Source organism: Microtus oregoni, unplaced genomic scaffold (assembly GCF_018167655.1).
Source record: "Microtus oregoni isolate MIOR12 unplaced genomic scaffold, Mior012 000038F_ref0000394, whole genome shotgun sequence".
NCBI lineage: Eukaryota > Metazoa > Chordata > Mammalia > Rodentia > Cricetidae > Microtus > Microtus oregoni.
Window position 1 is genome coordinate 2,375,263 of NW_024543097.1, and position 12,208 is coordinate 2,387,470.

At 40.6% G+C, this 12,208-nt stretch overlaps 1 protein-coding gene across 1 annotated transcript in view; it reads left to right on the plus strand.

The window, feature by feature from the left end:
• The first annotated feature begins 749 nt into the window (after positions 1–749).
• Pth2r (parathyroid hormone 2 receptor) overlaps positions 750–12,208 on the plus strand; it is a 79,269-nt gene continuing 67,810 nt past the window's right edge. Inside the window, exon 1 of the mRNA XM_041631909.1 lies at positions 750–1,111. Within this exon, the coding sequence (XP_041487843.1) occupies positions 1,037–1,111 (75 nt within the window). The 5' untranslated portion in view covers positions 750–1,036. The remainder of the gene's footprint in view (positions 1,112–12,208) is intronic.

Here is a 12,208-nt window from a genome sequence, read left to right on the forward strand (position 1 = left end):
ACTTGTAATAAGCCTCCATTTTGAGCACACCTTTTTAAGAACTGCGTTTAAACGACTGAAGACAATCGTCTATGATCTACACAAAACTCCCCATCTGAGGACAATCGTAGGGGTGTTTCAGTGACTCTGAAAAGAAGAAACATGCATTTTACTGCACCGGTAGGTCCTGATGCTGGTCAGAATGTGTCTTCATGGATAACTAAAAGGCAAAACCCAACAAACTCAAAAAGCCACACAGCAAAAACGCTGCCAGAAGTAACCAGAACATTTCCTTTGGTACTGTGAGCTTTCTCAGGACTGAAGGTCTCATGACCTTTTATACCCCAAATTCTATGTTTCATTAGTAATTTTTGTGGAAAACACACACACACACACACACACACACACACACACACACACTCACACACTCCACATACTCCTTACATACCTGTCCGCTTCTATTCCTTCCTACCCAGGAAATATCACTGTAGTGAAGAGAAAATGAATCAGCGGTCTTCAGGGGGTTGTATGTAGATTGTGCAGTGGACAGCTACAGCCCCACCCCCATCCCCCGGAAGACTTTGTCACACTGGCTTCGTGGTGGTGGATGGTCAGCACGCGTATGGGAAGGAGGAAAGTTTTGGGCTACTCCTCCTAGGACTCAAGGCGTCCCCACAGATTGCGTGGGGACTCAGAACCCACTACAGAGAAGCATACACAGCGGGAGTCTAGTGTGGCCGCAGCCCTGCCTGGGGAATCTCTTGGTCTGGGGCTCATGGGTTGCGGACTGAGTGACAGGCAAAGGACGCGCCTGCATCCTCCGCCGCCTCCCTGAGGCTGTGCACTGTGGAAGGCGGGACCACCCGGAGCTGACACACCCGGAATCCGGGTTCTCAGACTTAGGGGTGCAGGCGGCCAGACCTGAGACTCCCAGCCGGTGGCTCCCGCGCTCCAGCTGCCCAACTGTGCCTCACTCCCCATCACAAGTTTGCCTAGCACTGGCCAAGTAGTCGAATCTGGGACCCAGACGCTGCTTGTGCCTTGGGCGGCTCTGGACATGGCCTGGCTGGAGGCTTTCCCCTACGTTTGTGGATGGCTGATTCTCCGCAGCTGTCTCCTGGTCGGAGCGCAGGTAAGAACTGGGGTACTGCTTCTTCAACCCGCGATGCAAGCCCCTCTCCAGCATCTATCTTCCGCGCCTTTCACTAGCATCCTTTTTAGGCGGGAGGTCCCGGGCTCCGGGCATTTTACCAGCGTTTGGGATCGGGGGAATGCACAGCTGGAATGGGAAGAACTTTGTTCTTCCACGGAATTCCCGGGATATTTGTTTTAACCACCTCAGTGATTTTTTTGTCTGTTGTTAACTCACCATCGTGTTTGAGAGCTTAAAACTTCAAGGATCAATGGTACAGTGTAAAAGTGTAACTCTCTTTCTCTGATACAGGAGCAAAGGAACTAGACCTAATACAAATACCACTCGGTTCTTGGGTTGAGTAGCGGTGGTCTTGTAATTTTCCTATTGCCACTGTCGTTTGGGGATTTTTGTGGGAGATCTCTCATAATGGGGCTCTTTAATGTAGTGCAAGGAACAGTTCATCTTCACTTATTTTTTTTTAGTCAAAGTATATATAGGGTTCACAGTTTTATTTTTTTCAGATTAACTAACTAGAAAGATGCTTGCAGTGGTGTTCTGCGGGTTGAGTCCTGAGAATTAAAACAGATCCGAGATTATATCTCTCCGATTCGGTAGAGGGCGCACGTTGATCATCAAATAAAGATTCAATAGTTTTTTTTTTTTTTTTTTTTTTTTTTTTTAAACCTTTCCTTCTGCAGTTAAATGCACCCATGAATACTTTCCTGTGGTACTTTAAACGATGTCTTTGACTTTTAAATGACCAGCTTAAATTTTAATAATTCAGAAGATACAGTTAAAAATAACTAATCTGCCATAGTCATAGCCACATAAAATCAGAAGGTATTTCTAGAAAATACGTGTCCTGAAAAATACTATCCTTTACCTCGCATAATCAGAACGTTTCATGGAGACTTATTATGTTTAAAAACAAAACAAAACAAAACAAAACAGCAGCAACAACAAAACCAAATAGTATCATTCAATGGGTACTTAAAAATAGGTTCTTTAAGTTTGAAAGAAGCCTCCAAACGAACGGAAGAACTACGGGTGTCTGGGGGAAAGCCTTCTAGACTGGATCGTAAATTTCCATTGTGATCTCTAAGGAGCCTCCTACATTCCTGTCCAATAAGATATTTGGATAAAATTCAAAACCACTATCTTTTTGTCTAAAAGGCAGATCTACTCTGACCCTCTCTGGTACTCAGTGTTCTAAGTTTCTTCTCTCAAGAAATGAGAGATATTATTCAGTTCAATAAAGAAATGAATCACTGTGAAATCATAAGCAGAATATTTCATTTGCCTTTTGCTCTCAATAAAACAAGTAGAACCTCGGTTTGAGCACCTCTGCCTGTTTGGGTGATGTACCTGTTTCCCTTGCACTGTCTCCTGCGGTGTAGGACATTCTGCAGAGGCTCTTCCTCTGCCCACTACAGGCCAGTGGCCTCCCCCTGGCTCTCACTGGAACAGCAATAAACGTTTGCAGATATTGCCAGATGGCGTTGGGTGTTGAAATTCCTCCTGGTTGGGAATTATTTTTTTTTTAACACTGATTTCTCTCTCTCTCTCTCTCTCTCTCTCTCTCTCTCTCTCTCTTCTTACCTTTTTTTCTTCTCTCTCTGTGTGTAAAGGAATTCATAAACCTACAGTATGATGACATATTACATACTACATTTTTAATCTTAAAAGAAAAACTGTAGCTTTGAATAAGTTACCTTTACATATTTATATATCCTCTGACCTTCAGTTTTTGTCTTAGAATTATATTGGACTTTTTAAAAAATTCTATAATTCTTGACTTATTGTATTACTTTATGGATATTTCACATTCTGAAATTTCATTAGTTAATAGGAATAATAATAGAGCTGAAACACATTGTAGATATTATTTAACCAAATGTTACCTACTGATTCTATTAGCTATTAGAGACAAGGTATTTATGAAAAAAAATGCATCTGTCTTGATTTATCTTTGGAGTGCTAATTAAGTGATGAATATATTCAGAGATATACCTATATTTAAAAATTATAAAATATTGAGAAAACACCAAAGAAGACAAATTTAAGTAGAGTAGACTAGTATAGAATAAATGTTTGTCAATTGACATTGGATCACATCACAAAATAGATAACATGGATCAGTGGTCATTGATTCTTGTAAAGATAGCTGTCATTTTTGTAAAGAAGTAGTCTTGCCTCAAGACACAATTTAAGACTCATGCACTCATAACTTGGATGTCATAGAAGTGCAGCAGTGCATGACTTAAAGCCAGATGATCACATGATAGCAAGTGCCACCATATGCATTTCTCTACTGTGCTAGTGGGTCTCCCTGGAGACAGACTGAGAGCCAGAGATAAGGGTGTAAGAAGTTTGTTGAGGGAGCGGGGAATGCCCATGAAAAATGAAAGGACATGGAACAGGAGAGAGTTAAGACCTGTGGTGCTGGCTGTAGGGCAGACTGGTGATGTGGGATTCCCCTCTGTATGCAGTGAATATCATTGGTTAATGAATAAAGCTGCTTTGGGCCTATTGCACCCCAGAATAGGGCAAAGCAGGAATTCCAAGCAGATAAATATATAGAGAGAGTAGGCGGAGTCAGAGAGAAGCCATGTAGGCGATGCAGGAGACAGATGCTGGGACACTGGACAGAACCTTACTGGTAGGCCACAACTACTTGGTGATACACAGATTAATAGAGATGAGTTAACTTAAGATATAAGGGCTAGCTAGCAATATGCTTAAATGATTGGCCAGGCAGTGTTTTAATTAATACAGTTTCTGTGAGGTTATTTTGGGTCTGGGTTGCTAGGAATAAACAAGCAGCCTCTGATGCCAATGTGTGGCTGACTACATTCATGTAAAACCTGAGAAAGCTTGGAAAGGAATTCTAGACACAGAAGAACATAGTTAAGCATGGCTTCTTGGTAGCCACTTTTTTTTTTTTTCCTGGATGGGCTCTGTTTGCTGGTGACGAACAGGGGTGTCACAACTGTTTTAAGAGAGGTCTTCCTAATTCAGCATTAGCATCAAAACAAAAACAGAAACCAAAACAAACAAAAAAACCCCACATGGTTTCAAAATGGTGGCTTACTGGTTCATGCTAGTTGTGGGAACAGCTCTGGCTCTTTCAGGAGGCTGATCACTTAAATGGGTTCCTTGAGCAGCATGTTACAAATTGCTTAATTGTGATACAGACCTGCTGTGACCTTGGAGCTGGGCAATGTGCATGGCTCCCAGAGGCAGTGAACATGCCTCCACCATGTTAATAGTCAAAAAATAATTACAGATACACGTGCAATAAAGACAAATCCAGATAGAAAAGACCTCTAAATGGGTCACGGTGTTGGATAAATATACATAGGCTTGCAGAGAGAAGGAATAGTTATAAAAAGAAGTAAACAGTTTTTTTTTTAAAAAAAAAACAAAGTCTTTAAAGGGACAGAGTACAGACAGTCATAGATTAAAGAAGTAAAAAAAAAGCCATGTAAATATGGAAAATACACAGTGAGACTGGGTTATGTATATTATTGTATTTTCTTTGAATTTTTTTACTGTGAAGGAGCTAAGTACAGAGAGACATTTCATTGTATGTGCTGCTAATCTAGAGCAACATATGTCCTTTTTTTCTTTTTTATTGATTTTATCGAGCTATACATTTTTCTCTGCCCCCTTCCCTTACTCTACCCCCCTTTCAACCCTCTCTCATGGTTCTCATGCTACTAACTTACTCAGGAGATATTGTATTTTTTCTATTTCCTATGTAGATTAGATTCATGTATGTCTCTTTTAGGGTCCTCGTTGTTGTCTAGGTTCTTTGGGTTTGTGATTTATAGGTTGGTTTTCTTCACTTTATGTCTAAAAGTCACTTATGAGTGAGTACAAATGATATTTGTCTTTCTGGGTCTGGGTTACCTCATTCAATATGATATTTTCTAGATCCATCCATTTGCCTACAAATTTCAAGATGTCATCATATTTTTTTATGCTCTGTAGTACTCCATTGTGTAAATGTACCACATTTTCATTATCCATTCTTTGGTCAAAGGGCATTTAGGTTGTTTCCAGATTCTGGCTATGACAGACAGTGCTGCTATGAATATACCAATATATATACTTTAAAGGTATCTTGACTTCAAAATTTGGGTCTAAGGATATGTTGTTTTGGAAAAGAGGTTCTGATTTTGTTTCCACAGAGGATGAGAACCTGTGAATTCCTTCCAGACTAATGTGGTTTGATGAACCAAGACCATCTGACAGTTCTTCATGAACACCCACCCAAAAATGCTTCACCCAACAAAAAGCAGTTTGGAGAGAACTATGCCCAAATTCCCAAATATTGTTTATAAATGTTTGTTTACATTAAAAGTGTGATATGCTATAGAGATGAATACTTTGCATTGGTATGGATCTTGGTTTATTAATACAAACTTAAGGTCAATTTTGTTATACATCTACACTATATATATATATATATATATATATATATATATATATATATATTCATTCCTGCTCTTGATTAAGGCATTGTGTTTGTGAAGCTAATTTAGAAATATAATGTATAATTAAGAAATACAGGTTAATAGATAATCTATAATAGTCAAGCATCTAGTCATGCTAGTTAGGTTTTCTAGATGTACAGAGATGTATTTCAGATGCATAGGCATTCTTCAAACCTTTCAAAGACTAACAGAATATGACATTTAAAATGTTTTAAGAACTGAGGACTTTTTATGACAATGAGACACATCTGCTCCTGGCACCACCAATCTACTTTAAGAGGATGATGGGCATCGAAGAGGCTCCTTATGGAATTTGCTAGCCATTTGGGCAAGAAACTGCTCTTGCCTGGACTGCTTGATGTTATGTTATATGAACTGGACCCACAGAAAAATGACTGCTCAACTTGACTATAGGTGGGACACTTCTTTGGGGTTCCTGCTTCATGAAAGAGTCTGCCCAGGCATTCTGCAGAACACAGAAGAAAGTGACTGACAAACTGCCAATACAGGTGGAACTTTCTTTGGAATTTCCTGCTTCATTGAAAAGTCTGCTGGATACTATGGGCCTGTAGGCTGAAGATTGGGTACCCCAATGTTGCAGAAGATCTTTGGGTGACTGTCCAGGCAGCGAGATGTCTCTGTCAATTCTAGAGTTTTGGGAGTTGCTTACAATGCACTTCCTGTTAACTTAGGTAATATTTTATCCTTCTGGGGTCTTTGATGGAGTTGAATAATAGATAAAATTTTCCTTAGTTATGATAAAATATAAAGTAGATATAAATATTGTAACTATAATTCTTGCTTGAGAACTGTGTTGTATGTAATCTTGCTATGTTAAAGTTAAAACCTTCCTTTTTATTTAGACAGGAAAGGGAAGGTGATGTGGGATTCCCCTATGTAAGCTGTGAATACCATTGGTTGATGAATAAAGCTGCTTTGAGCCTATTGCAGAGTAGAATAAGGCAAGGGAATTCCAAGCAGATAGATGTAGAGAGAGAGTAGGCAGAGTCGGAGAGAAGCCATAGGTGCCACAGGAGACAGATGCTGGACGGAACCTTACTGGTAGGCCGCAAGATTAATAGAGATGGGTTAATTTAAGATGTAAAAGCTAGCTAGCAATATGCTTATGTGATTGGCTAAGCAGTGTTTCAATTAATACATTTCCTGTGATGTTATTTTGGGTCTGGGTGGCCAGGAATGAAAAAGTAGCCTCTGCCCATAGACAGATGCACAGTGTGTATTCTGGGAAGCGTGATATAAAAGATCACGGTGTCTGGAAACACTCCTAGGAGCTCATGCTGTGGATGGGAGTATGTAAAGCCTGTGTGATACCTGATGCAAGCTGAGACCAGTGGGTAGATTCTGCTTTCCCACTGCCACTGTGAGTGGAGTGATAACGCTGCTGTGGGCCTTATCTAGCAAGGGGAAGAACAGCTTCAGGAACCTGGGTCATGCACTCCGATCACACTCCATCTTCAGTAAACCCTGTGTACAGACCTAGTTCTCTCTGCTTTTATTGTCCCTGTCTGTGCAACGAGGCGGGGGGTCTGTGAGCGCTACAGACCTATTCTGAAGATCCAGTCCTCTGAAAGGTCAAACATTTTAGTGGATGGCAAAAAAAAGATAACCTATGACTCCACTTACTTGCTGATTAGACACACAATAATGTGCTGAGCACTTTGGTGTCCCATTTAATTCCCACAATAACTCCACGAGATAAGCACTGTCATTACTTACATTTTTATAGATGGAGGAAGTGGGCTGAGATGTCAGAGAATGTACAAATGCAGATAGCTGCCATTAAAGAACTATGATTTGCCCTTTGGCTTCAGAGCTTCTATCCCCTGCTGGAGCCCTTTTTGTGGCTGTCAAGGGGCACCCCTCAGCTACATTGTGTGTGCATACCCCCTTGGCTCAGTAATGCTCTTCCCTGAGAGGTAGCCCATAGAATTTCTCACCTTTGTCTATAATGAGCGCCAAAGCATGTCTGTGCGGCTATAGGCATGGGCACAATGTGAGTGTTCATAATGGGATACTGTGCACAGCAAAAAGCAATGGGTTAAATATGCTCTTGCCAGTGTGATGAGATCACAAAGCAGGAGGAGATGTGACAGAGACGTCGGATAATGAGAAAACTCCACTTACAGACATGTATAATGCACAGTACTAATGCATGTTGTGTAAACGTGTACAGATAAAAGGGCATGTTTCACAGAGACATATGTGGGGATAGAGAACTGTGAGTGCAAAGTAAGGGAGAAAGTGGACAAATCAACTCATGTAGTTGCTATACACTCTGTGCCCCAGTCTCTCGGGGCAGTCCTAAGAGACAGAAGTACCACAGATCCAGCACCAGTAGACAGAGCTGTGGGGACAGTCTTGGGTTATGGGCAGCTAGGGCACTCTTTGTTTTAGCAGACTGAAATTTGACTGTTGATTATTGCCCCATTGTGCAGAGGATAGTTTTTTTCCCCTCCTGCTGACAGCCAGGGCTCTTGTCCTTTGTCTTCTGGTGAAAAGTACAAAGAAATCTTATGTCCCTGATAGGATGGATTTCTGTGGAGTTCTTAATGGATGAACTAACTCTGGGCCATCTCTTCAGCTCCAGTAGCCCAGAGGCAAAGGGATGGAAGGGAGCTAGATTTGTTTTTTCTTTGCAATGCATCAAGTCATTTTTAACTTCTTAGCACTTTTCTCAAATCCTTGTGACTAAATTTCTAACATCCTGTTTATTTTCCTGCCTCTGGCTTCAGTTGTGTGGTCAACTGCTAGAACACGAAGTGCCTCTTCTTCTCCAGTCTTTTCCCCTTTTGTCATCTCTTGGGGTTAGTCTTTATTTTTTTATTTAAAGTGGCACTTCATTTATTCTCTTTTGAGTCTCTTTCCCCCCACTGTGAAACAGCAGTAATAACATCATTTATGCACAGATTGTGAGAGTCTTGATTTGAAAATGTACAAACAAGAAGAAAATAAAAGTATTTTTCTCCTGACTGGATTAGCCAAGCTCTTTTCAATAAAAAGTGATTGGCTGAGATTAGGTGCTGCTGCAGGCTTTTGAATTGGCAGGAGGGAGAATTAATTGGTGGGGCCATTCCCTCCATTTGCCATGCTCCCCTTTTATTCCTTATGATAGCTCTAGAACCTGATTTCTTTCTGATAGTAATCAGATCCATTAGCCATATCACCTATGACTATTATAAAGTGTATATTATTAAGAGTATTTGATTAATATGTGTGTTAGTGAGGATTTTCTAAAACTAATGGCATGAATACATATATTTATTAAAGATTTTTCTAAGCCTCCATCTTATGCTAAAATAGCAGCAACAGCGTGAATTATACCCTGAGAGGCTGAGAACCTTGTCCTTGCTTAGTCCTTGAGGCTAAGAGCCTCAGCAGTCCCGATATAGTGTTGAAAACCAAAAGGTTCATGGGGAGTCCTTTGGTCCTTACTTTACAAAGGAAGCCTGGAAACACTTCTTCTGATATCAGCAAAGGAATTATCAGCAGCATCAGAACTGCCAGAGGGAAGGGCAAGCAAGGTCAGAAGGTCAGTTAGGAACTGTCCTTCTGCCATTCCTTCATATCTGCTACCAGGAGGTGCCGCTCACAGTTGGGGTGCAGCTTCCACATCAGTTAAGGCTCTCAGGACAATTCTTCACAGAAGGTTCTCTACCAAGGTGATTCTAACTTGTGGCAAGTAAGTTCCTATGAAAACCAACCATGAAATCAGCTTCCTTCTTTGACCCTGAAGACAAATCAGAGAATCAAAAAACAGTTTTAGCCATCTTGTTTAGCAGAAAACACAGTAAGGATGCCCTGAAAATTATAAAACTGAATTCCAGCACCCTTAGGTTCATAGTCTCTCATTCTCTGTGAGCCTATTTTACTTAACAAATTCCATAGATTTGCTAAGGACTTTCTTCATGTTACCTGGTTAAGTATACAACGGGCCAAGTTTCTCTTCAAAAACAATATAATATTTGCTCTTTGTATAGATCCTAGAAAACTGAGAACCTTCCACAACCAAAAATACAATGGCAGTCATAACAGTTCAACCCAGTGGGTGCCCCGAAGGCCTCTCATGCTCCAGACTGTGAGAATTCCTGGGATCAAAATGGAACACTGGACCATGTTCCTCCCAAAAAACCTGTTCAACAGTTTTAGAAATGCTTCTAAATTGGAATCAATGCCTAAAACAAATTTGGGGTGATGATAGTTCAGTAGGAGGGGAAATGAGCCTGACCTATGTCCTGTTCTCAAGTTACCATGTCTTGTGTCTTGTCCCAAATTACATTTACAACTCACAATATTGTTAACTGTAACCATTTGCTCTCATTTGGACCCGGCTTTGCTGACAATACATAGATTTCCTCTTCCAGAAGCCATTGCTTGTTCCCAGAACTGCTGACTACACTTCACAGACATCTAACCTATTTTGAGAAGTATTTCTCTTTGCCTTCTTCCGTTTCACTCACAAAGGTTGATAGTCACATCTTTATGTTGGAAAATGGGGAAACTAAGGCTTAAATCCTGGGTTTGCCATTAAAAATGATTTATGTGTTTACTTTGTGAGTGTGTGTTTCTGTGATTTGGTAGTGTATATCTGTATGAGTGTGGGTGTCTGTGTATCTGTGTTGAGTGTATGCCTACGTGTGTGGATGAATACCCCTGGCTATACCTGTAGATATCAGAGAGGAAGAGGATATCAGATGACTGTCTCTATGACTCTATATGTTTTCATTTAAATCAGGGTTTTTCCTTGGACCTAAGCCTTTCATTGTTTCTTCTGGGTCAAAAGCCAGCAAGTCCCTGAGATCCTCCTTCTCTGCTCTGAGTAGGGTTACAGTTGTGATTTGAAACTACCCTTTGTTGATGGAGATGTGGGCTGCATTCCTGCTGCCTGGCTCCCGGCCGCCTGGCTAGCTTATGCCCCGAAATAACAACACACAAACTGTATTCATATAAACACTGCTTGGCCCATTTCTATTAATGTGTGTAGCACCACGAGGTGGTGACTTACCAGGGAGATTCTAGCCTACGTCCATCTTGGGTCGGAGCTTCATCGCATCTGCCTCAGAGAGCAGAGCAATGGTGTCTGAGCTCACTTCCTCTTCCTCCCAGCATTCTGTTCTGTTTACTCTGCCTACCTAATTTTCTGTCTTATCAGGGCCAAGGCAGTTTATTTATTTAACCAATGACCTTCCTCCATCACCCCTTGTTGTTTGGGTGCTGGTATTCAAATTCCAGTCATCACAATTGCCCAGCAAGCACTTCGAGGGACCTCTGTAGCCTTGCTGGGTTCACGGTTATAAAAGGCTATAGAAGACTATGTAATTTACAAGTCATCATGTTAAGTTTTCTTTACATTCTTAATTGATACGCTCAGTTGTTACTAATGTGGGTATATGGAGTTTCTGTTGTTGTTTACAAGTTAATAGTTTAGTGATCATATTACCAGTACTGATTTAATATCACTGCTTCTGTTTGAAATGGCCTTCTCATTGCTGATTGATTTCACCATGCTGGTTTTCCTAGTCTCTACTTTCTCCCAGGATGACACAGCTGTGCTCTAGTGGCAGATGTTTTGCCTCAGGGGTGGCATTAGTTACAAATGGCTTGGTCACTGGCCTTTGATGCTATTATGTACCCATCTATCATTTGGCCCAGGTTCTGATTTTCTGTAATCTCAAATTCTGATTGCTAACTGACTGAGGAAAGGATCTTCCTGACAGTTTATCACATATCAAATTAGGCCAGCACTGCTTTCATAGAGATAACTTTTGTTTGCTTGTCATTTCCAAATGGAATGAACTCCATAGTCATGGAGCATATCAGGAATCTCCCCAAATAACAGAGTGCACACTGTGAAGCTGTCCTTGGAGCACACATCTTCCATAAGTAACGGGGTTGCAGCAATCACATGGCTGGTCACTGCATTTCATTTGTTCCCGCAACAGGAGGTTTTGAGTTCTGACATAGAAGGGACCCGGATTTCTTTGGTTATCAATACAATGTTAGTTCTAAAAAGATTTTTTTTGTCTAAATTTGAGTCCAAGACAAAAATGGTTTACATCCCCATTTACTATTTTTTCTATGTTTATATTAAGCTAATACATACTTCCAATTATGATATATGAGATTTTATAAATTATATCTCATTTGACATAAACATAAATTGACAAACTGTAGTATGACATCCAAATATGACCTATCACCTACTTTCATACAGGTTGAGGGCTAGGAATGAGTTTTCTGTTTTTGATGTTTGAATAAAGATAGAAAGAAAAGACCAAGGTTAACATCTACAGTGAAGCATATTGATTCTAGGTGCTGTTGGTACGGAGCTTTACGAACAGTACCCCACTCTGTGGTTTCATGTAAAATGCCTGATCCCCACATATTCTGTACTTCACTGTTTTTTTTCCTGATAATCTAATCTCAAGAAATTTTAAAAATAAAGAGAAGGACAGGGACTGGTGTTATGATGCAGGAAACCAAGTGTCCACTGAAGGCTGGAAAAGCCTTCAAGAAAATACAACATCCCTTTATGATAAAGGTCTTGGACAGAGCACGGATATAAGGAACATACCTA